This window comes from Heptranchias perlo, chromosome 19 (genome assembly GCF_035084215.1).
Source record: "Heptranchias perlo isolate sHepPer1 chromosome 19, sHepPer1.hap1, whole genome shotgun sequence".
In the NCBI taxonomy this organism is placed as follows: Eukaryota; Metazoa; Chordata; class Chondrichthyes; order Hexanchiformes; family Hexanchidae; genus Heptranchias; species Heptranchias perlo.
In genome coordinates, this window is record NC_090343.1 from 46816214 (window position 1) to 46842606 (window position 26393).

General features: G+C 44.0%; 1 protein-coding gene across 2 annotated transcripts in view; it reads left to right on the top strand.

Moving 5' to 3' along the window:
* The window catches only part of vapb (VAMP (vesicle-associated membrane protein)-associated protein B and C), a 109018-nt gene extending 83418 nt beyond the window's left edge, over positions 1–25600 (top strand). Inside the window, exons 3-7 of one of the 2 annotated variants that reach the window (XM_068000699.1) lie at positions 11736–11839; positions 15437–15517; positions 18617–18643; positions 21439–21612; positions 24446–25600. In XM_068000699.1, the coding sequence (XP_067856800.1) occupies positions 11736–11839; positions 15437–15517; positions 18617–18643; positions 21439–21612; positions 24446–24604 (545 nt within the window). In that variant the 3' untranslated portion in view covers positions 24605–25600. The remainder of the gene's footprint in view (positions 1–11735; positions 11840–15436; positions 15518–18616; positions 18644–21438; positions 21613–24445) is intronic. The other variant, XM_068000700.1, reaches the window with a different exon arrangement.
* The last annotated feature ends 793 nt before the right edge of the window (positions 25601–26393 follow it).

A 26393-nucleotide genomic window follows, 5' to 3' on the forward strand; every position in this document is an offset into this window, starting at 1 on the left:
ATGATCCCACTTGCTCATCGCTCGCTGCTCCCTCTCCCAGTCAGTGGAAGTTCCACTGTTGCCTCTGCCATTCATTACTGCTCCTTCCTACACTACTCCTGCTACTCCCTCTCGCACTCAGGATTGCTCCTGAGTCTTTGTCCCTTCCATGGTCCTGTTCTTCCTCCCTCACTGTTACCACTTCATTATGAGAATCATAAGTAGCTTTAAGCAATGCTTAATCCGTGACCCAGGAACAACAGGAAAAAGAAACAAGGGAGACAAAGTAAAATGTACTGAAATACAAAAATATGAAGCATTCAAGAAAGGTTGAATAAAATCAAGGAAGTATAAAATCGCGAGGGGGAAAAAAATCCCAAGAGCCAGTAAGAAACGGTATGGAGCGACAGGGGAAAATGAGCAATATTTTCACAATGGGATCAATTTTTATAACGTCCTAATTTTGTTTTTATATTTTTCACTGAAGGACAGCAGATCCACCAGTTAACACTGAATGATAGGTGCTGTGTGAGCAGTAACAAGGCTGTAATTCAGTTAAGGATGATGAGGTGCAGCAGAACCTTGATTGAATTATAGCTTTCTCTCCACACTATTGCACTATAACCACACCGGTGAAGAGGCCACAGATGTTAATGATATTTGGGAGCATTACTGCAGTGATGTTCATCGAAGGACATCTGACTGACATTGAAGTGGCAGAATAATTCACACAAGAGTGTAATTGGGGGATTTTTTTTGTTGAAATGGTGGTTTAATTTGGAACATTTGTCTGCCTTGCTTACGTATTCTGACGCCAGTTGGGAGGGCATTCCAGGCTGATGATTCCTTCCTCATGCCCTTCGATACCACCTAATCTCTGCTTTTTCTTCCTTCGCTAGCGTTACTTGCAGCTCTTGCTATGAGCAACAGAGACTCTGTTTGTTGCTTGTGGGTAATTTGGTGCTATTCTTGTCTAGTCGCGGCCTTAAATGCACGGTTACAGGCTGTGCGTTTGGTAAGAACGTCATTGTGTGGGGTGGGAAATAGAATTGCACCCATGATTTCACCGTTTCATTCCCCCAATCCCAGTCATGCTGCATTCCCACTCTCAACCTATACCAGTCTGTTCCCTGTAGCTAAGCATGGCTTTTTTTAAGAACAGATACAATGGGTTGAATGGCCTCCTGTGTAATTTCTATGAAGCTATAAAATCTGTAGGAGAGTCATCCCTGTTTCATTCATGAGCACCTTCCAGCAAGTGGATCAGAGGCTGGGGAGGTGTAGGTTCCCTCCTCTCTCAGTTATACATGGTGTGCCTGACAAGCAAGTAGAAAGAACTTAGATGATAGGGCGTGCATATTTATCCCAATCTCGGGGTTTGTAATTTGCTGGATGCAGGAATTTCTTTTTGTCACTGAGGGTTGTATCAACCAATTGTCATTGCTGGTTGATAATGTATTGTCCACTTCTGCAGGGGCTGCGCATACCTTTACTTGTACCCGGTTTAATACTCATTTCATAAGCTCATGCGTACAGTTTACCCGAGGCTGGTGATTGTTTGAGGTTAGTCGTTCTATGCTGGAAAGATCTGTGCCAGTCGGATGTCCCCAGTATTAGAAATCCATGTGGTGACTCTGTGGGAGCCCAGGGTGATAGTTTGTGTAAAGTGAGATGAATCAAGCAAGTCAGGTCACTGGAATCGTGCCTGTGAATGGACTTGGCAGTACAGCCTGATTGAGATGGTGGAAGTCTTTCAAATAAGGAATTTTGGTTAAAATTATGTTTTCTTTCCCGATTCTGAGCATTCATTAATAGGTTTGGTGCAACTAATGAACGGACTTTAATTCAGACTACTGACTAACACTCTCGGCATTCGAGCAATAATTTCACCCTCTCGCACAATAACTTTACCCAATGAGGACAATAATTAAGTGAAATAAAATGTTATTAACAATTGTGATTTTGTACATTTACAGTTCTTTGAAGTTACGGAGAGGGTTGAAGAAGTATGGTTGATGTTATGTATATGAACTTTCAAAAGGTGTTTGATAAAGTACCACATAATAGACTTACTGGCAAAATTGAAGCCCATGGGATTAAGGGGACGGTGGCAGCGTGGATATGAAATTGGCTAAGGGACAGAAAGCAGAGAGTAATGGTGAACGGTTGTTTTTCAGACTGAAGGGAAGTATACAGTGGTGTTTCTCAAGGGTAGGTGTTGGGACCACTGCTCTATTTGATATATATTAATGACTTGGACTTGGGTATACAGTGCATAATTTCAAAGCTTGCAGATGACACAAAACTTGGAATTGTAGTAAACAGTGAGGGGGATAGTAATAGACTTCATAAGGACATAGACTGGTGGAATGGGTAGACACATGGCAGATGAAATTTAACGCAGAGAATTGTGAAGTGATTCATTTTGGTAGGAAGAATGAGGAGAGGCAATATAAACTAAATGGTACTAAATTTTAAAGGGGGTTCAGGAATAGAGAGACCTGGGGATGTAGGTACACAAATGAAGGTGCCAGGACAAGTTGAGATGGCTGTTAAAAAAGCATACAGGATCCTTTGCTTTATAAACAGAAGCATAAGAGTACAAAAGCAAGGAAGGTTAGGCCCCAGCTGGAATATTGTGTCCAATTCTGGGCACCACACTTTAGGAAGAATGTCAAGGCCTTAGGGTGCAGAGGAGATTTACTAGAGCGGTATTAGGTATGAGGGGCTTCAGTTACATGGGGAGATTAGAGAAGCTGAGGTTGTTCTCCTTAGAGCAGAGAAGGTTAAGAAGGTTTAATAGAGGTGTTCAAAATCATGAAGAAGGGTTTTGATAGTGTAAATAACGAGAAACTGTTTCCAGTGGCAGAAGACTCAATAACCAAAGGATACAGATTTAAGATAATTGGGGAGAAAAAACAGAGGCGACATGAGGAGAGATTCTTTTACGCAGCCAGTTGTTATGATCTGGAATGCACTGCCTGAAAGGGTGGTGGAAGCAGATTCAATAATAATTTTCAAAAGGGAATTGGATAAATACTTGAAGGGGAAAAATTTACAGGGCTTTGGGGAAAGAGCAGGGGAGTGGGACTAATTCAATAGCTGTTTCTAAGAGCCGGTACAGGCACGATGGACCAAATGGCCACCTCCTGTGCTGTACGATTCTGAGTTACAAGGCATGCTCTTTAGGTCCTTGTCCTCTGAGACTTTTAATTCCGAAGATCCCTGCTCTCTTAGGTGGGCATAAGCAGAAATCCTATTCCTAGTTATAATCTGCACTTCCACACTGGCCAGGTGGAGCAGTGTCAGGCCAGACACTGAAGAGGGGTCTCAGCCCTGCCTGTATGAAGATTTGTGTCTTAAACCACACAACTCTCAGCTTTATCTACAGGAACATTTGTTTACAGCAACAACAACTTGCATTTATATAGCACCTTTAATGTAGTAAAACGTCCCAAGACTCTGAGGTTTCTTGGTTCGACCATTGCCCAGAACTTCAGTGACTTTTGGGGGGTGATCGTGACCCAAGAAACCTAAACTGACTCTTCAAGTAGGATAAGCTTTAAAATAACTCTGCACGGTTCCGGTTTGTGCATTGTTCCTCAGAGCCAGTGGGAAAGCGACAGGATGCCTCTCCCGTTCCGAGTGACAGGGCGGGTTTTTTGTAAGTTAACTTCAACTTTTGTTGAACAATTACAAATGTACAAGAGATACAAATTCAAATACGGTATCGAAGCTCCAAATTGCATACTTTTAGGATGATAACATATGCATAAAGCTTTGCATGACTCTTCAAACCGTAAACCTACACTTGTAACATTTGCACAATAAGGAACAGAAAGGAGCCGGGCTGGGGAGGTGGGGGGGGATGGTGGTGGGACCCTCCTGTGGGAGCAGGGCGAGTATCCAACAGGCACACCAAACCTTTCAGCCTTGGCGTCAGGGAGGGAGTTATTGCGAAATGTTCCCCTTCCTTCCCAATACTGCTTGGCTTGTTGTCTCAAACCTTGCTATATTACTGACACTCTGTTCTCTCACCACTGACTCCAACCCCCCACCCTGCTTCAGGCTGAACCAAACTGTTTGCAACCTCAGCCTCCTACACAACCCCAAGTTGAGCTTCCGAACCCATTTTATCTCCATCACAAAGACCACCTACTTCCGCCTCCATGGCACCGCCCGCCTCTACCCCACCTCAGTCCATCTGCTGCTGAAACCCACATCTATGCCTTTGTCAGCTCCAGACTGTTCCAATGCTCTCCTGGCCAGATTCCCATCCTCGATCCTCCTTTAAATTCAATTCATCCAAAACAGCTGCCTGTATTTTGTCCTGCATCAAATCTTGCTCACCCATGACACCAGTCCTCGCCGACCCACGTTCATTCCTGGTCCCTCTGCCTCAAATTTAAAATTCTTATCATTGTGTTTAAATCCTTTCATGGCCCGGCCCCTCCCCCGCAACAAACCCTCTTTTCCTCCGAGTGTGGCCTACGTGCATTACTTCCCCGGCCCCTTTGGCTTGCAATTGGTGGCCATTCTTTCAGCCGCCTCATCCCCATCCTCAAGAGTTCCCTCCTTAAGCCTCTCCACCTCCCTCTCCTACTTTAAGACTCTCCTTAAAACCCACCACTTTATTATTAACAACAACAACAACAACAATTTGCATTTATATAGTGCCGTTAAAACATAGCGCGCTGTAAAATATCCCACGGTCGCACAGGGTGCATTAGGACAGGTGACCATAAGCTTGGTCAAAGGTAGGTTTTAAGGAGCATCTTAAAGGAGGAGAGAGAGATAGAGAGGTGGAGAGGTTTAGGAATTCTAGAGCTTAGGGCCTAGGCAGCTGGAGGCACAGCTGCCATTGGTGGAGCGATTAAAATCGGTGATACGCAACCAAGCTTTTGTTCACTTTTTCTAATTTCCTTCTTTAGCATAGCGCCATTTTTTTCGGTATGCCTTTGTGAAGCGCCTTGATGTTTTCCACATTAGAGGCGCTACATAAACGCAAGTTGTTGAGTGACTTCCATTGGAGCAGTTTGGTCATACTGGTTTCTGCTGCACTGAATCTGTACCGTTTATACTGCAGGATGGATTTAGAAAACCGGGGAGCCTTGCATGCAGAAAATTCATGAATGTGCAGTTGAACTGGGTGCAAGATCAGGGCTTCAACACTGTCCCGTGTGCATTTGTGACTGCCAGTCTGTCTGGGACACGCTAACATGACAGACTTCTGAAGGAGGTCAATACAGGCCAATGGTGCTAAATGGCCGAGAAGCTAACCTCCTGCAGTCAAACCCAAAACAGTGGCTGCGTTAAATACTTTAAGCGCACATATTTTATATTTGCTGCTCCTGTCACTTTCGGTCAGTGATAGGAAAGTCCTGCTCCAGGAGCATCTTACCATTTCCAACAGCAAGAGCTTCTCCTTTATACTGTGTTTCTCCCATTGGAAGCAATCCTAGAGTACTAAGGGGGCATAAGGAATGTCACCTCACTACTTGCAGGAGAATCGAGCTGCCTCATTACCTACTCCTTTATTATTTCTCTTTTGAAAAATATCAACTGAATTCCCATCTCCTTGCATATTGTTTTGAACATCTTCTCAAAACATATGCACACTAAATTTCAAATCTAGACACCAAGGGGCATCCTTGTTCTGGGACTCTGGCACCTAACTAGGCTGGGCCTCTAGATACATAGTGTAGGTGAAACTACTCCATGTAGTCAAAAGGAGGAGCTAAGATATCCAGTTGTCTTCTATCAACCCTCCTACCTGACATCACTCCCACATCTAACAAGGTTTCCTACTCTTGCCCATATTAAAGGACCTTCCATTTCCTTTTGATGAGGCTGGCTACTTGTTGCACAGGTTGTGGTGCAGTATGTTGTACACCAACAATAAATGCTCATTAATTGTAACATACCCTAAGGCTATGATAAAGGCACTGGAACTGCCTGGCTGAGGACTCCAGTCCCTGGTTCGTTCTCCACGCTGCCCTGGGCCCCAGGAAGCATGTCAGCTTGGCCTTTGAGAAACTTACAGTCCTTGTTCTCAGATATGGGAGATGGTTTAACGATCTCTGGGAGGCATGTTCTGCTATATTCCCTAACCTGGTAGACCAAAGTTCTTTTTGTTTCTATTTTTTGATGTTAGACTCAACAATAGTTTACCACTACTATTCTCGCATACGAGGCAGCTTAAACGTGTTTGCTGAGGGATGAATGTTCTTATTTAAAACAACAGAACGGTTCATTACATGGCACAGAATAAGCTTCATGGCCACGGTACATTAAATCCAGAATTTAGAGCCTCAGGAGGAAAAAATGCTATTTTCACTGCCAGCTGATCACAGTGCTGGGCAGCCAGCGCTTTGGGTCATGGGAGTGCCATGTGGTACCGAACGCAGACACATATAGGTGCAGGCATCCAATTAACCCGATCACAGCGTTTCAGTACTTCACATATTTAGATTGATGTCTTTATTTTATATCCCAAGACTATTATATCTACCACCGACTGCACCAGAATCTATCCAACGTGGGACCTGTCGAGGCTGTTCCTCTTGTACTTTGTACTGACTTTGGAGCTGCTAGCAGTATTATGTTAGGGCAAATGTGTGGGTGGTTTCCTTTGCTCTGTGTAGTGAAATCTAAACTGTGAGTATAAAGGAAGTGTTCTATTTTGCTACAAATGGCAACCAGAGGAGATCTTTCCCAATGGAGGAATTAGCAAGTGTGTGGAATTTCCATGCCTGGATGTTCCCATGAAGTTAACCCATTTCTTTTGTTTAATTGACGGTCTACCTGGCTGTAAAATTAATTGGAGTATCCTGTTTATAGTTTCCATAACTTACATTTAAATAGCACACTTCATGCACTGAAACAGCCAGAGGCGCTTTATAGGTATGAAGTAGGAATGAAGTTAGGGGAAATGACTGAACGCAGTCAGAGGCAAGTTTTAGGAGTTAGCGAGGTGTTATAAGTATTAATTTATCCATCTGGGGTTCTGCTAATTTTTGCAGAGCTAATTCCTTTTCTGTAGTTATCTCCAACAGTTGTTCCATATTCTCCTCTAATACACCATCACTCTCACTTCCATTATCATTTGTAAAAAAAACTGATGCAAGATATTTATTTATTTAGTATCTCCACCATACATTCATCTCTGTAATTAGACTCCCGCTCCCCCCTCTCCTATTCCTGAGCAGTCCTACCCTCTCTTTAACCATTCTTTTACTTTTCAAATATTTTGAAGTGTTAGCCTTGACTCAGTTGGTAGCACACTCACCTCAGAGTCAGAAGGTTGTGGGTTCAAGTCCCACTCCATAGACCCAAGCACATAAGCCAGGCTGACACTCAAGTGAGTTCCCATCAGAACCATAACTTCTGGCTGTTGCCCTTCCCTCTCCAACATCTTGTGCATTCGGTCCGTGATATCCTTTACACTAACATCTGGGAGGCAACACACCATTTGGAACTCTCAGTTGCAACCACAAGAACACCTGTCTATTCCCCAACTGTGAAATCCGTGACTGCATATCTGCACTTAAGTCCCCATTCTTGCTTCACAGTGCCATGGTTTTGACCGAGGTTGTTGTCAGTATCGCAGGTATTCGGTACTCAATGCCTGTTTGTCAGTTCTGTCGAGAGATCCCTGCACTGCCACCTGTCTACACTTCTTGCTCACCCACTCCCCTTCCTCACGAACTGGCTTTGCCTATTGGGTAACCACTTTCCAGGAATCTTTAAGATTCCCAATTGTGACGGAGTGTCGCCAACTGCATCCTCAGACTCCGAAGCCTTGAGCTTGAGTGCAAGCTTCCTGCAACGTGTGGTCATCCCAGACATTTGAAGCCTCTAGGGTCTCCCACATCACCAGGTGCTGCACATTCCAGGCTTCAGCTTCCCCCCCCCCCCCCCCATCATACTAAATGAAACTGGTTTCTCTTAAAAGTTTAATAAAATCGTACACAAAAACATCATGGTTTAACCCAGAAAGTATAATTTTAGGTCAACTGCACCTCCTGCTGAGGTTAAACTCCACACTCTCCTGGCGTTCCACATTCCACTGGCCCCTCACAGCTTGGTATTTTATCATGGCATTAATGAAAAACACTTTTTGTTATCTATATATTTTGTTAAAATCCTTGAAGTTTGTGTTCTTGGTAAGGAACCTGTTACCACTTCAAGCCACGCATTGGAGATTCTCCTGGAAAGAGTCGGTCTGGTAAGAAACATGTTGGCAGGTTGTGTGTTTTTGGTGCAGGCAGTTAGTATTATTTATATCATAGTTATGGAGTCCAACGCAGTGTTTTAAACATCCCCCGAACAGCCCGCAGAATGTTTTTGTCGAAAAGCACATGGCCACATCATCTTTTAGAAGCTGCTTATGTCACTCACATCTCAGACTTGATGACGCACTTTGTGGCTTCACCACATGCTTCACTCCACATGTAAATGGGATCATGCCTGAAAAAGCAGCAAGCTAGTGGAAAATAAATCATTCTAATCAGCAAAACATCACTTATATTGTAGAAAAGAACACTTGCGAGGGACTTTGAGGAATAAATCACTTGTATTGTTTGTGACATAACTCTCATTTGTGGTGGTGATTTATGTTATGCAAACCATCAGTCACTACCCTGGAACCTCAATTTCATTCCTCCACTGTCTCTCATTTGTCACACTGCTTGTCCAACATCCATTACTGGATGAGGAGAAATTTCCTTCAACTAAATATTAGGAAGACCAAAGCCATTGTCTTTGGCCCCTGCCACTGACTCCATCTCTCTCCCTGGCCACTGTCTGAGGCTGAACCAGACTGTTCGCAACCTTGGCGTCCTGTTTGATCCTGAGATGAGCTTCCGACTGCATATCTGCTCCATCACCAAGACCGCCTACTTCCACCTCTGTAACATTGTCCATCTCCACCCCTGCCTCAGCTCATCTGCTGCTGAAACCCTCATCCATGCCTTTGTTACCTCTAAACTTGATAATTCCAGTGCTCTCCTGGCCGGCCTCCCATCTTCCACCCTCCATAAACTTGAGCTCTTCCAAAACTCTGCTAACTGTGTCCTAACTCGCACCAAGTTCCGTTTACCCATCTCCCCTGTGCTCGCTGACCTACATTGGCTCCCGGTCCGGGAATACCTCGATTTTAAAATTCTCATCCTTGTTTTCAAATCCCTTCATGGCCTCGCCCCTCCCTATCTCTGTGACCTCCTCCAGCCCTACAACCAATGTTCCCTCTAATTTTTTTCGGCCACGTGCGGAATGAATTTGGGTTTGTGCACCAATATAAAGGCTGTGTGCGCCACCGTAAAAAAAAATCACAACTTTGAATAGAACATCTTTTTAGAAAACATTATTCAGGGTATATAACAAATGTACAAAATAATAGATAATTGTAACAATTTAATGTTATATTGGCTGATAAATTTATATAATTTATGAAATGGGTTTCTTAAGTTGCACTGAGGATTGAGCAGACCAGTCTCGTTATATTTTATTAAAAATTATCTGATGGGAACGGTTCCAATCAGCTTTTTGTTGAATCAGCTTAATGACTGATTCAAACAGAAATAAATCGAGTGCGATCAGAATTTTAAAATTGAGTCAAATACAAAACAGCTGTCAAATCAGTCAGTGTGAATTTGGGGATAGAGAACAGTTTAATTAAAGCTCTCTCCCACTCCTCCACCATTGAATCCTCAGCAGGGTTTAAAAAATTATTGCATTCCAATTGTACACCTTGCAGGTCTCATTAGTTCTGGCTGCCTCTGTGTAAGGCAGGGAGCAGTTTGGTCATGAAGAACCTGAATTGAGGGAGGCAACGGACAAAGATTAAAAGAGAGACAATCCTTGGGGCAACTAAGGGCTTTTGGATAGCAGTTGTATAAAACAATTTAAATCAACTTCATTGTTTTGATTACAATGTACCAATGTGATTGGAAAGTATATTTTAGCACAATTGTAGAAGGATCTTTAATAACAGTATTACATGATCTGTGTCAGAATTACTTAATTTGTAAATATGGAAATTGATAAACTGTTATTACAATATGGCAGGTAATTTGGGTTCATTTGTAGTTTACTTCAGAAGCTAATGTCAAATAGGATGGTGACAAAAACTGTTAATTGCACTAATTGTAGACTCCCTCCAGTGTTATTTGCTATCAGTGCCTTAAGTATGTTTGTCTTTAGACTAAAGTAACAGTTCTCCATAATTCGCACTAGAGGTGAAAAACTTTCATTTAATTGAATGCATCTCCTCACTGAATCTTTACCGAATCCTCATGTGCTGAAGTTTTCTGATTGGAAACTCAAATCAGCTATATCATGAAGGGATGGAAATGTGTGTGTATGTATGTATATATACTTTTACACTACTTGTCGAATGAATAAATATAAATAAATATATATAGTTTACACTATTTAATCCAATATATATAAATGTATATAAACTTTTACACTATTTTTGTCAAATTAGTACCTTTTTATATAACATATATAAACTTTTACACTTCTATATATAAACTGTTACACTTTCTTTAATATATATACATTTACACTATTTGTCCAATGAAAAAAATAGATGTATATATTTATATAATATATCCATCCATCAGACAGTATACTATTTGTGGAGACCGGTCTCTGAGCAGCTGTACTACTGACCCGCACTAGATGCCGACATCGCAGTACATCGCTCCCGTCCAACCTAACTTTAACTCCCGCCCTTGCTGCAAAGTGATTGGTAGCTGAAGTCACCCCAGCAGCATCTCCACCAGAGAGCACTGCTTTGGTGCCCGGAAGGAACGATGACGTGCGCAACACATAACAAGCTGCTGCGCAGCCGCCCACGCACGCAGCTTAGACGGAACAGTGCCTACAATCCTCCAAGATCTTTGTGCTCTGCCAATTCTTGCTTCTTGCGTATCCCCGATTTTAATCGCTCCACCATTGGTGGCTGTGCCTTCAGCTGTCTAGGCCCTAAGCAATGGAATTCCCTCCCTAAACCTCCACCTCTCTACCTCTCGCTCCTCCTTTAAGATGCTCCTTTAAACCTAACTCTTCAACTAAGCTTTTGGTCACCTGCCTTAATATCTCCTTATGTGGCTCTGTTCAAATTTTGTTTGATAATTGCTCCTGTGAAGCGCCTTGGGATGTTTTACTACGTTAAAGGCGCTATATAAATGCAAGTAGTTGTTGTTGTTGAAGGGTTTGAATGTAGAGTTCCCCCCAACAAATATTGATGCTTAGGGAGTCGTGTTTGTATGTATCCAGACTTGTGGCTGTGGAACGGTATCAGAAGCCTGCAGTTGTTCAACTACTGAGCCCAGGTAACCAACTAGATCCTGACATGCTGAGATTTTGATTTATTTTGTCTCTCCCTAGTCCTTCTCCCTCTCCCGCTTGCATTAAAAAAAATTGTATGGAATGTGTGGGAATCCACCTGTCAATCACTTTCCTTCTGTGTTCCTATAAACTGGTGTTTGACACAAATGTTCAGCTAGTCAAAATATTGCACCTTTTAAGGTTAGGTTTACCTTTAAGGAACTTCTAACATGACCCCTTAATGGGAATCTAGTCCCACAGAATTGAGCAGCAGAAAGGCCGGGACATGGGTCATATTTGCTCGTGAGGCGAACTTGCTGCTAACAGGGTAGCTGTAGTGGAGTAGTGTAGGGGAGAGTAACTACAGTAATTGGAAGAGTGCACACCTGTCTTCTAATAAGTGTTCCTTTTCTTTTCAGTGATGCTGCAACCATTTGACTATGACCCCAATGAGAAAAGCAAACACAAATTTATGGTTCAGTCGATGTTTGCTCCAGGGGACTACCAGGACATGGAAGCAGTAGTATGTACCCGGCTTTTATTACTACACTGTGTCTTTAGATGTCTTTTCAGGGACTGTATGGTGATCTCAGTCTGAAAAGCTTCAATTGTCCCAGCATTCACAGCCTTTTGGGGGCGAGCATTCCAATTTCCACTACCCTTTGTGTAAAAAAAAGTGTTTCCTAATTTCACACCTGAATATCCTAACTCTAATTTTAAGATTATGCCCCCTCCCCCGAGAGGAAATAATTTCTCTGTAACCACCCTAACGATTCCTTTTATCATTTTAAACACCTTAATTAGATCGTCCCTCAATCTTTTAAACTCAAGGGGGAATGTAAGCCAAGTTTATGCAATCTGTCCTTATAATTTAACTCTTAGCGCTGCTATCATTCTAGTGAATCTGCACTGTACCCCCTCCAAGGCCAATATATCCTTCTTGAGGTGCGTGCCCAGAACTGAATGCAGTACTCCGATGAGGACTAACCAGAGCTCTGTACAACTGAAGCATCACTTCCTCACTTTTATATTTCAGCCCCCTTGAGATAATGGCCAACATTCCATTGGCCTTTTTGATTAATTTTTGGACCTGTGCACTAGTCTTTAGGGATTTGTGTACCTGGACACCCACATCCCTTTCCTCCTCCACAGTTCTTAGTCTCTCATCATTAAGAAAATATTCCGACTTTCTTGGATCCAAAGTGGATGACCTCACATTTCCTAACATTGAACTCCATCTGCCAAAGTTTTGCCCACTCACTTAGTCTGTCTATGTCTCTTTGTAACTTCCTGCTTCCATCTGTAGAACATATATGTCCCTAACTTAGTGTCATCTGCAAGATAAGAACAGTCTTGCTTAGCACGGCTACAAGAGTGGCTGAAATGTCACATTAGTGCAGTAAGAGATGTTCGTCTGAGATTGTGGCTGAGAAACATTCTTGAGGCAGTGTGGGGGAGGGACTTTACTTCTCGTTTAACCTGCATGACACCTGACTTGGGAGTGCTTGATGCAGACACTGAGTGCCAACAATTTTTAAAAGTTCCCCAGCAATGACATGCCTCATCTTTATCCCAATGTTTTATATTAGGTATTCCTGGAGGCGAATGCATTAAGAATTGTTGGCGCGTCAGAAGTAAATGAGAGTTAAAGCACTGGCCATTATTGTCCCGAGTGTACAAGTCCAAAACCTCCAATCCACTGATTGTATAATGTATATACAAGTTAATGGTTTTAGATTCAGTTCCACAGCTGACATTGCTTCGAGATGAGTCAACTGCATGGGGAGGGAAACAGATAATTTAAGTATTAACTATACACCTCAACGAAGTACGATTGAAGACTTTGGCATTCCCCAAAGTTCAAAATACTGTTGGCTAGGTGATATTTTATATATATATATATATTAGCACGGTGTTACTCATGATAAATTGTGCTGTTTTATAAGGACAGAAGTGAGACACCATGTAATGCACAATATTATTTCCGCTACGGTGGAACCATGTCCCTTTAAGATAGCAGTGAAGAGGTTCGTTGTTCCGTGAGGGAATTGTGCAGAGTGGAAAAATTGTGAATACCAGGCGCTGGGTCAGAAGAATCCAGTGCTAAGTGACTGGCTTTCTTTGTCGCCTTTTAAGATGGTTTTTCATCTGTAATGAAGTGTGACAGGTGTGCACTAGATGCAAGACCAGATAGATATCCAAAGGGTGGGAAAGAGCAAGTTCCAAGGCAGCTGTTGAGGTTCAGGGGATGACTTGGTGAATCCCCATGAAGCATGTTGAACAGGACACTGCCACTTCAGTGAACTTTTCTGCCTCTGACGTTATTCAGTGGAAGTGAATGCCAACTGCATGCTGTGGAGTCAGTGTAATGGGTGTGGGTATTTAATCACGCCTGTGTTTACAGTACTTTGTTTTGGTTGTTACAACATTGGAGTTCATGGTTACTCAAAAGAGCACAACTAAATTCTGGCCAAGGGTGACTCTAAAGCAGCACAAGTTGGATAGATGTCTCCCCCAAAAAGCAGATTTCGTACCAACAGGAAGCCCTTACAGTTGAAAATTTATGCTAAGCTTTTTTAAAAAAAAATCCCACTTCTTCCCGTCCACTTTTTCCCTTCATGTCTTGATGGTCCGAACTCTTGCTAGTGCACAGTGCGACCGATACCAGACGCATTTTAGTACACCTGCCAACTGTGAGCTAAAGCATTGAGTGTAATCTGTCTATTCAACCATGAGGGCAACACAGCTGAGCTCGATCCTGTTTTCAGTTGGTGACCGTGGACCAGGAATTTCCAACACGGGTCACTGGCTGATTTCCCCCTCCCTAGCTTTTCTAAGAGGAGAGCCAACAGTACCCTGTTCTGACAGAGGGTCTAATCAGCAGAACATGTCTGCAGATCTCATTATTAAGGCACAGATCTGACTTCCGTTCCCTGTACCACTTTGGTGTCATTCATTTGTATGTGAGCATTAAACAAATGACGAAATGCTGAATTGCCATCTCCCATATTTCCCCACTCTGCCCCATTCCTTACTCCCCTTCCTCTCCACTCCGACCTTCCCCTCTCCGATCCGCACTTCCACCTCCCCCTACCCAGGCCTTCCAACACCCGTTCCCGCCTACCCTTCCCCGCCCCGGCTCTCCCCCCCCCCCCCCCCCCCCCCCCCCACCCCGCCTGGCTCCCCGCCCTCCTCCGACCCACCCCCTGGCTCGCTTGCCGCCGCCTGGCTCACAGCCCGGCTCGCCCCCGCCGCGCCCCCGCTCCCGGCTCGCCCCCGCCGCCGCCCCTCAATTAGGAAGTGCATGAGGAATCTGAGAGCCTCATACTCTCTGACTTATCCTTGCTCCTGTGGAGGAGCAGCTGCTCGTTGTCTCTCCTTCCTGAAGCTCCAGTTAAACAGAGCCCCTGTGTGAAGTTGCAGGTCTGCATTATGCTGCTCCTTGGTACAGAGAATTGCAGCATCGCTTCATTGCAGTGCTGCATGGCCTTAAACCTGTTCGGTTGCAGCCCCCTGTAGGGAAAGCGTTTGAACTGTATAAGCTGTGATAAACAACGTTTCATATAAGCAAAACTGCATGTAATTGGATGGATTTCTCCATTACAAAGGAGCAGGACCAGTGCAGCCTACTACTGACAGTGTCGCCAGTGACATTAAGAATTGGTAACTTCCATTACGTTACTGCGTTTTCCAAAGTTTGCTTGTATTGGGGTTTATATGTGAATTTCTGTCACATATGAGTGGTACAGCTTGAGTAAAATACTGCAATCCATATTCATGCTTCTGTGTATGCTGGTCTTGAGCTAGCTGCCCTTTGTATTTGAGAATTTCTGGCTTGCAAGCTGGAAAGCCTGGGCAGCCGTGTACAGCTGACAATTGACTAAGCTGAAAACGGATGTCGGCAGGTGCAGGCCGATGCCATCTGTGGCAACGCCAGGCTGGGCCCCCACTGAACACCACGCTGAGTTGTGTGAAACTCTCCACATTTCCTATTTCCTAGTGAAGCAGACCTCCTACGTGAGGAATGGATTAGCAGCAGCTGCTCTCCTTAGTGCCCCAGTCTACAAGGGATTGGAAATGTGATTAAGTGCTTGATGCGTTTACTCTTGATTCTTTACAGTGGAAAGATGCGAAGCCAGATGATTTAATGGACTCCAAGCTGCGGTGTGTCTTTGAGCTGCCCTCCGAGAATGAGAAAACGGTAAGTTTAAAAGTGCTTTGTCTGGGGAAGGGGGCAGGGAGGAGATGACAAACAGCCCTGGTGATTTTCCCATTGAGGGGATCGGGGAGGATGTACAGCACCTGCTGATCACACAAATGATTTTGACTGTGGCATCTTTGTTACAGCAGTGGGCATCTGAAGAAGTTAGAAAGTGGGGAGAGGGCATTTTATGTTTGGGGCAATTGGATATTTAACTGAGACATAGCTCAGTCTAATTTTGACAGGAGTTGCTTTGAACGTTGAGGCTACAAGGAACCGGCAGAAAACTCAAATGCATACAGAACCGAGTGAGTGTGTGAACTTTCACAGACAACACACTGCTGGCCATCATAATGTTGGCACAGCTAAACTATCGAATCTGAGCATTGCCGCGAGCACAGTCTGCCTTCGTCAGTTGTCACGCGTTTCCTGCTGGCCTCAGTGTTACTCCTACTGCCCACTTGCCCATCTTTAACCACCTTGGTTACCGGTGGAATACGAGTACTGGAAACTGGCCTCAGGCACCTGGCTCGGGTGGGTCTTTACGATGACGTATTTGGTAATAATTGAACGTTCCTGTGGATTCATTGTAACTTCGATCTCTGCTATTGCCAGTGCAGAAACCCGACACTTCACGTGCCTGAGTTCCGGTATAAATTTGAATCACTTTACTAAATGTATCTTCGGGACTGTTTAAGTATTTATAACGCATTATTTCATTTTGAAAAGAAACGCCATTAAATATTGAGGCTGAAGATTTTCAGAATGATGAATAAGCATATTTCCATTGTTCAGGCTTCCGTTCTGGTTCCCCCTTTGCACATCGGAAATGAGCTGCAACAGTGGTCGTAAGCTAATAAATGTGTTCATTTATCTACATACTCATGGGGAGCATTGGCCGTTAATGACATCTAATTGATTGAAGGGGACAGGCTGAGGAGAAGCTGTCCACGGTGGAAGAGAAAGGTGAAGGCCAGGCCCACTCCCCAAGCATCTACTTAGTGGCTTCCCTGAGAACCGTGTGGAGCATGGATTAGGTAGAGGTTGTTTGCCTGCTTAGAGGCAGGGGAGTGAATGCCAAGGAATTGCCATACACGCAAGATAACGAGTGACCAAATAAAAAAACCTGCAGCAAACGTCACATTATCTCTTGAAACCTGCCAATGTTTAGTGGGGCAGATTAGCCAGACTACCATCTCATTGATAAAACTCTTACACTAGGGGGTCAGAAAGGTCAGTCACCTAAAAAGCACACATATTTCACAGTAAATAACTTAATGAATAGTAATTTCACAGAACCGTCGCATTTGCGAATAGGTTCTCCAGCATAGCCTTTGAAACCAGCCTGTCTAATTCATGAAACGCACCCTGATAATGGGGCAGGGCCTGCTCACCCACGTGAATCGAATTGTTGTTTCATGTGAGGGTCACAAGGTCTCATTACAAAGAATAGTCACTTTATGTTATCAACACCTACCCTTACCCTTCGTGTCAGAAAATGGTGGCGTTGGGTACAACACAACACCTGATTGAACTGCAATCAGCAGTATCTCCAACCTGGCCTAATTACATATTATGTAGAATTTATAGCACAGAAATAGGCCATTCGGCCCAACAGGTCCGTGCTGATGTTTATCCTCCACACAAGCCTCCTCCCACCCTACTTCATCTAACCCTATCAACATATCTTTCCATTCCTTTCTCTCTCGTGTTTATCTAGCTTCCCCTTAAATGCATCTATGCTATTTGCCTCAACCAATCCTTGTGGTAGCGAGTTCCACATTCTAACCACTCTCTGAGTAAAGAAGTTTCTCCTGAATACTTTATTGGATTTATTAGTGACTATCTTATATTTATGGCCCCTAGTTTTGGACTCACCCACAATTATTTTTTTTAAATGTATTATTTAATTTGCTGCATGGTTTTTCTTCGGTAAAGTTTAGGACTGATGGATTTCGTGAAAACTGCGGCAAACCATTAATATCTAGAATTTAGTATGTACGGGTTTCTACCAACTGTTGTAGAAGGGAACTAGACTTGTAACTTTTGACACCTTGAGTCCTGTCCTGCAGTCTGTCCTAAACTGAACTCAGCTGTTGTATTCTCTAATTTGGGAGCCCGTCTTGTGCTAGAAACCATAGTGGCACAGCTTTGGCCTACAAGCTGCGATTCGTACGTGGCTGTGCTCTCTACATTAAGCTGTGTATCAACGCAATCTATCGTTGAACAGTTCGGAGCCAAGATTGGACCTACACTCTTGAGAAATCGTCTTCCAGAACGCCTGATGAGCACAGTGTGGTGTGGTACTGAGTCGTACAAACCAAGAGGCCCCAGGTTCAACCCACAATCTGTGCTGAGTTACCTGATCTCAGCTGGAGCAGCACTTGGGGTGCTACAATTGACCTCAGCACCCCTGGGCTAGAGATCGGAAAAATCAGCCAGTATCCTAGCACCTGATTGCACCCCAAAAGGAAAGTGCACGTGTGTGCGCATCGGGTGAGGATAGGATCCGGCTCTGCTGTGATGCTCTGGGTCAAATAGCCTGTCATCACCCCTGGCCCCCACATACTGAAGGGCTGCTGGCGGCTGTGAAACCCGACCCCAGCTCCAGTCAGCAGCTTGAGAAGAGGAGCATAGTAAATGGGCAAGAACGGAAGAGATAAGTTGTAGTGTCTGAGATTCGGGAGAATTTTGCAGCACTGCAGTGGGCAGAAATCTCTGAACAAAATTATTTGAAAAGGAAAGTTTGCAGGGCTATGGGGAAAGAGCAGGGAGTGGGACTAATTGGATAGCTCTTTCAAAGAGCAGGCACGATGGGCCGAATGGCCGCCTCCTGTGCACTACGATTCTATGAAAAGTCTATCAAAAGTGCCATTAATTCACCTAAAACGTGAAAGGAAAACTCCTGTCTGGAACTGACCCTGTGGTTTGCTTCTTTCTCACACACTCGCAACTTAAAAAGCACTACACCCGTATAGTATCAGTTGGGGGGGTGGGGAGACGGCCGTGAGCGATATTTATTGTCATGGAATTTTAAAAGATGGGAGGTGCTGTTCTATTGAATGTTTAACTCTACGCCGTTTTCTCTTAATGTTCCAGTGGCGTCCAGTACACAAAAAGAGAATTGTAAGGAAACTGATGTAAACTTTCAAGGTTATGAGATTAATGTTGTTTTGAATTGATCGGTTTGTCCTAACCAGTTCTCAGGAGTAGTGATGCCATGATACAAAATGTACACGGGCTGTGATGTTCCCCTGTAACGTACCCCTGTGATGCACTGTGACATCAGTCCCAGTACTGCTGCTACTCATATCACATGATCCAGTACCACTGCCTTTCACATGGTGTCAATCCATTAGAAGAGCTGCCTATAACATCTCTTTTCTCCTGTATGCCTATCCTGGTTTAAAAAGGATGGGATGATATAAACTCCTTGTGATATTTGTATTTATTAGTGGGGCTCTCTGTACAGTCTGGGGGACGTTTCCTGCCCACGTCCCCTTCACCTATAACCCTTGGCAGACTTTGCTGATTCACGTGCCTCTGGGCCTCCATTGGCATCCTATGGGATATCGATCAATCTGGAAATCCTTCTCCATTTCTTGCTCTCCAGGAACAGAAAGTAAGAGAATGCTATTAGGAGAGAGGCTATCCCAGCTTCCACACCACGACTGAAAGGGCCGTGGTTAAATGCAGTTACTGGTCCTGTCATATTCTTTTCTTTCCCCGTGGTGAAATGCCTGGCTTCCACGTTGAAGCTGCCCACAGTGGGAATATCACAGGTACTGACCACAAATCCCATCACTCTATGTTGCAGCATTCCTGATAGTGGCCCTCTCCCCTCAGAGTCGGTGATGTATAATATACTCTGCCGTATGTGAGGAATCCCATCACTCCATGTAGATAAATAATAAACTCTGCAGTGTGTTACAAACCAGGAACAAAAGAACTGCTACAGCTGGCCAGTTCTGACATCTCAACCCCCTCCCTCGGTGTTATATGTCAATATATTACGGTACATAAAACCCTTGATCAGGAGAAGTACAAGATTTTGGAGATTTTGTATATTGTAATTATCGACACATTAGGTTTGTTCTTGCAACATTAATCGTAATGACAAACATCTCTATCATGGCATCCCTACCCTTGACGTAATGTGTCCGTGCATGTGAACAAGTACTCTCTGTTCAAGGTTCATGCCAGATACCTTGTGTACTAAATGAGTGGTTGTGTGCACGGCTGTGTATGCGAAGACTCACAAAAATGAAGTTTTAGTGGTCCATAGTGATATCCATAAAGCATGTGACCTACCTGAAACCTAAACAGGGAGTGTGCCCTTCCAAGCTAAAAGCTCTGTGATTGTCATCAGCCAAGACAACAACAAAAAAATTCCACCCACCGTTCACCTTCGTTTTCCGGTCTTTTCACTGCACTTCTGACAGTTCTACTATATGTACACACTTTTTTAAACTTTGTTTCATTCAAAGTAAAAGCAGCAAATGCTGGAAAGACAGCACAGGTCAGTCAGCGCCTAATAACGGCCTGGAGAAAGCCCCCAGTCCAAACGATAGCCTGTCGTTCCTCCTTCAGATTTTAATGGCTCTTGCTCTCCTTTTCCAGACGTCCTGTTTTTATTGGAGTTCCAGAACTCTAAATTTTCATATTTATTTATCTCTACCTTTGTTTTTAGTGCCTCATGGGACTTCATTACATAATGGGCAGTGAGAAAGTGTGTGAAGAGTGGGGAACATTCCCCACAGGATCCCTCCGGCTTCAGGGGAAATTGCTCCAGTTTTTGACTATTTTTCAGTGGCCTTGGCCGCTGATTGCGTCGTTTGTATTGGAATGTTACACCAATCACAGTACCCTGAAATCCCTATAAACCGATGTGTCCATAGACACTGCAAGAATGTAATGCAACACACTCCTTTCATCTCTGGGACCTGAGTTCAACTCAAACCCAGACAGAAGAAATAAACTGTTTGAGGGCCTCAGTGAAACAAGCATTCTCAGGGCATTGTCCAGTCTCAGGGCATTGTCCAGTCTCAGGGCATTGTCCAGTCTCAGGGCATTGTCCAGCCTCTGGGCATTGTCCAGTCTCTGACCGCTTCACCTCACCCCCTCCCCGTTCTAAGAGGCCACAGGGTGGCTGGGTGGGAAGTGGCAGTGCTGTAGTAGTCTTATGTACATTGTTAGGCTAGTAGAGGGGAGCTCGGAATCCTGAATATTGAGTGCTTGTCCTGGGACGGTCTGATGCCTAGGCTAGGAGGAAACTGAGCTTTCCATCCTTCACCTCAATGGAAGAAAGAAAGATCTTACATTTATATAACACCTTTCACATTCTCATGACATCCCAAAGTGCTACACCGCCAGTGAAATATTATTTTGAGTGCAGTTTCATAGGCAGACACAGCAGTCAATTTGAGCACAGCAAAGGTCCCATAAACATACGAGACAAATGACCAATTGAATTGTTTTTGATGGTGTTGGTTAAGGAGTAAATATTGACCATGACACCAGGAGAACTCCCCTGCTACGAGATCTATTGCATCCACCTGAATTCTCAGTTTAACATCTCAACTAGATGACGGCACCTCTAACAACGCAGCTCTCCCTCTGCATTCGAGTGTCGGCCAAGATCGTGTGTTCAAGTCCTGCAGCAGGGCTTGAGTCCACGACCTACTCCCTCAGTGCTGAGAGTGCGACCACGAATACAAACTGATAATGAGCGCAATCACCCCCCTCTTCTCTGTCACTAACTTATAACAGAATTGACACCTGGGATATCTGACTTCCTTCTCCTATGTCACTAATATAACAGAACTGACACCATTTTAATTCTAATCCAGATAATTTTAGAGGGGTTTAAATTAGAAGGCGGCATTTTTTTTTAATAAGCTTTTCTTAACCACTTTCTGCAGCATGAGCTGGAGATAAATAAAGTCACTTCCACTTCACTGAAAACAGACGCCGCCATGATGTCAAAATCAACCAGCTCTTCCTTGGATGATTCAGATATGAAAAAAGTGATGGACGACTGCAGGTCACTTAAGTCAGAGGTTCAGAGACTTCGTGAGGAGAACAAACAGTTAAAGGTGAGACTTTATAGAATAGAATCATAGAAGTTTACAACATGGAAACAGGCCCTTCGGCCCAACATGTCCATGTCGCCCAGTTTATACCACTAAGCTAGTCCCAATTGCCTGCACTTGGCCCATATCCCTCTATACCCATCTTACCCATGTAACTGTCCAAATGCTTTTTAAAAGACAAAATTGTACCCGCCTCTACTACTGCCTCTACTATTTTCTGAACGAAAAAAGAACTTGCATTTATATAATGCCTTTCACGATGTCCTAAAATATGACAGCCAAAGTGTGCACAGCAAGATCCCACAAACAGCAATGTAATAATGACCAGATAGTCTATTTTAATGATGAGGGATAAATATTGACCAGGACACCATGGAGAACTCTCTTGCTTTTCTTCGAGATAGTGCATGGGATCTTTTATGTCCACCTGAGAGGGCAGACGGGGCCTCGATTTAACATCTCATATGAAAGACGGTACCTCCGAAGGTGCAGCATTCCCCCAGTACTGTACTGGAGTGTCAGCTGAGATTTTGTGCTCAAGTTTCTGGAGTGGGACTTGAACCCACAACCTTCTGACTCCGAGGCGAGGGTGCTATCAACTGACCCACGACTGACACTATTGTGAAGAGCTCGACCAGACATATCTCCATCCAAGTGTGGTGAGGGGGTGGGGGTCCCAATTATAAGATTGGATGTCTAGCGACGCAATTGCTAATTATGTCTGAGGTGGTTTGAATGAAATCTCCTATAAGCGGCTCCCTAAACATGCAGGATGCAAGCAGCTGGCAGTTGACATGGTGACAGCACAGGGTGCTTTCAGGCGAGGCTGTTGCAGGCTGTCCCAAAAGTATAGTGGAAAAGGCCCATTTAACAAATCGTATACAACGTGATCAGCATGTCTCTGAACTTGGGTAAACAAGTCTTCTGAATTTGCAGCTGGATGCCATATCTTAGCTCGGCAACTTGCTGGGTGCCGAGGAGGGGAAGGGGAGGAAGCAAAGATAATTAAGGGATTGAGTGTTGCAGTAGGTTACGGCACTAGCCTACTTATTACTGGAACTTGGGCCTGAATCCAACCAAGACATGGGGTGAAAGCCTCCTATGTGCTGCTACATGTGGAATGAGTTTGGCCGTCTCGATCCATACTGAGGGAACATTAGCTCACAGTGGGTAAATGTCCCAAAATTATCATTCACCCAATGAAGGACACAGGGGGCTCCAATGGGAAATGAAAAAAATGTCTCGCTGGTGCATTAAGGGCCCTCTTAGGTTGGAGCAGTGGCAGAGAATAGGGAGCTTTACTCTATATCTAACCTGTGCTGTACCTGCCCTGGGCGTGTTTGATGGGGCAGTGTAGATGGAGCTTTGTGCTATCTAATCCATGCTGTTCCTGCCCTGGGTGTATTTAATGGGGCAGTGTAGAGGGAGCTTTACTCTGCCTCTATCCCGTGCTATACCTGCCCCATGCTTGAACTGTAAAGTATTCCATTCCTGAGCTCTTGCATTTCCTCACCATAATTGCAGCATGGATTTGTTAGGGGAAGTTGTGTCTGACTAACTTAATTGAATTTTTTGAGGAGGCAACAAGGAGGGTGGATAAGGGTAGCACGTTTGATGTAGTTTACGTGGATTTTAGCAAGGCTTTTGACAAGGTTCCACATGGCTGACTGGTCAAAAAAGTAAAAGCCCATCGAATCCAAGGGAAAGTGGCTAGTTGGATCCAAAATTGGCTCAGTGGCAGGAAGCAAAGAGTAATGGTTGACGGGTGTTTTTGCGACTGAAAGGCTGTTTCCAGTGGGGTCCCGCAAGGCTCAATACTAAGTCCCTTGCCTCTTCTGGTATATATTCATGATTTGGACTTGAATGTGGGGGGCTTGATCAAGAAGTTTGCAGATGATACAGAAATTGGCTGTGTGGTTACTGTAGACTGCAGGAAGATATCAATGGACTCTCAGGTGGGCAGGAAAGTGGTAAATGGAATTCAATCCAGAGAAGTGTGAGGTAATGCATTTAGGGAGGGCAAACAAGGCAAGGGAATACACAATAAATGGGAGGATACTGAGAGGTGTAGAGGAAGTGAGGGACCTTGGAGTGCATGTCCACAGATCCCTGAAGATAGCAGGACAGGTAGATAAGGTGGTTAAAAAGGCATACGGGATACTTTCCTTTATTAGCCGAGGTATAGAATATAAGAGCAGAGGGGTTATGCTGGAACTGAAGAAAACATTGGTTGGGCCACAGCTTGAGTACTGCGTACAGTTCTGGTCACCACATTACAGGAAAGATGTGATTGCATTAGAGAGGAGATTTATGAGGATGTTGCCAGAGCTGGAGAATTTTAGCTATGAGGAGAGATTGGATAGACAGGGGTTGTTTTCTTTGGAACAAAGGAGGCTGAGGGGAGATTTAATTGAGGTATATAAGATTATGAGGGGCCTAGAAAGAGTGGATATGGAGGACCTATTTCCCTTAGCAGAGGGGTCCGTGACCAGGGGGCATAGATTTTAAGTAATTGATGGAAGGATTCGAGGGGAGCTGAGGAGAAATATTTTCACCCAGAGGGTCTTGGGGATCTGGAACTCACTGCCTGAAAGGGTGGTAGAGGCAGAAATCCTGAACTCATTTTAAAAAGTACTTGGATGTGCACTTGAAGTGCCGTAACCTACAGGGCTACGGACCAAGTGCTGGAAAGTTGGATTAAGCTGGATAGCTCTTTTTCGGCTGGCACAAACACGATGGGCCGAATGGCGGCCTCCTGTGCCGTAACTTTCTATGATTCTATAATTAACACAAAGCAGTCATTAAAGAATCTGTTGAATCTTTTCTTGTATTGCAGGAGGATGACGGTCTGCGAATGAGGAGGGTGCCTCAGGCGGGTAATCCTATACCATCCAGGAGCGCTATGATCAAAGAAGAAGGACCTGCCACTCGGATGGTCGCCATGGTTATCCTGTTCTTTATCCTGGGGACAATTATAGGAAAGCTGGTGTTGTAGAGAGAGGCAGCATGCTGGTGATCTATTAGCTTGGGTTGTTTTTTGTTTGATCTGCCATATCATGGGGTAGAAATGATTTCATGATCAAAAATTAAAATACAAAAAAAAACACTTTAATGTACAGCATCTCACAGGTTCTAGCCTTTCAGTTACCCCTTTGCACAACAAGTACAGTAAGATAATCGGGAGAAACCTTGTGTTAATTATAAAGTTGTACAGTAAGTTACACGCACAGAGAGCTCACAGACTATTGGGCAGGGGGGGATGAGGAGAACAAGACATTTCGATGTGGTGACGGCATATTCTAAGTGTCATTTTAATCATGTTAGATTATGGTACCTGTCGCAGGATTACCTCTTTTAAGTACACTGTACGAATGCTGGTGCTGCCTCTACCATCCAGTGTGTACAACTGGACTGGGCAGCTGGGAAGGAGGGACTACCAACTCCATGTAATATTTTAAAGAGAGCCCTTTCCTCCTCCCCGACAGGCAAAAGTGTTGAATAGTTTCTGTCGATGCAGTCTTTCAAAGTGGCCCATGTCAGGGTTTAGAAAGAAAACACAACAAAAAAAAATAATGGCTAGATCCATTTATTCTTTAAGGTGTTGTCCCATGCTTATATTTGACAAATAATAAAGGACTTCCTGTATTCCATTTCACACTTAATACAAGTAACTAAAGTCAAGTACTGTTACCTGCTATTTGCTCAACCCACGTTTGGGAGCTAGGTGGACTGACTGAAGACCATTGCTGCTGAGAACTGCATTGTGGGATAGTCGTCCCCACATATGCCTTAGGCACTACAGTGAAATTAGATGTGTACTATCAGCTTTGATCATCCAACATTGGAGTACAGCAGTCGGGCAACTATTTTGTATATAATTAACTGTTTATCAGAGAGAATACAATGAATATTAGTAGTTAAATAGTCTATGCCGTAATGACCAATCCTGTTTGGCTATGTAGCATCTTAATAAAGCCCCAAATTTAATTGATTTTGCTCAATCTCATTTTTTGGAATTCTTTTGGTTGTATCTGGAGGTTCTGTCAGCAACTGTTCCTCGAGAGGTTGAATACTCACTGCACCTGACTGCGGTCAGATATTTCAATCAGTAATGATACAGCACAGTAGATCACAGTGTTGTCACTGCGTGTATCTAGCATATCGGAATATCAAAAGCTAATATGCTTCCTGTGTAATTCTGTTAATTCATCACATCGAGTTGCTCCCACCTCCAGTTGCAGCCCTATATCCACCAGTACTTCACCCTGGTAATCTACCACTCAAAATGTTCAGTCCAGACACCACCCAAGGAGTGTTGTGAGGTGATTTTCTGCACATCCGTCACACACCATATACAAAACATTCTTTTTAAATGAAATTTTTTGACCTGGAGCCTGAAATTTACAGGCATGTGCAGTTACTCATTAAGTGGTCTAAACAGGCAAATTATTTAGGGAATTGCAGCTGCCTGAGCAGCTAGGCATCACAGCCATGCTCCAGATCAGAGACTGGGAGACCCACTAGTGGTTTGATCATTTCACATCACCACCATTACTCTGCTGAAATCTGTGACAATAGCTTTACAGTATTGAAATCCTTTAATAATTTGATATCCGTATAATAAACCCAGTTGTTGTATCTTTACACTCTTACCTTGGAGAACAGTGAGAGCAGTGCAAGGATTCACAGGCTAATTCACAGTCTGACAGGCCGCGATGTGAACACTCCTTCCGTGGCTGTAACCATCTATAGAGCAGCCGATAGGGGTGGTTAGTCCTATACGA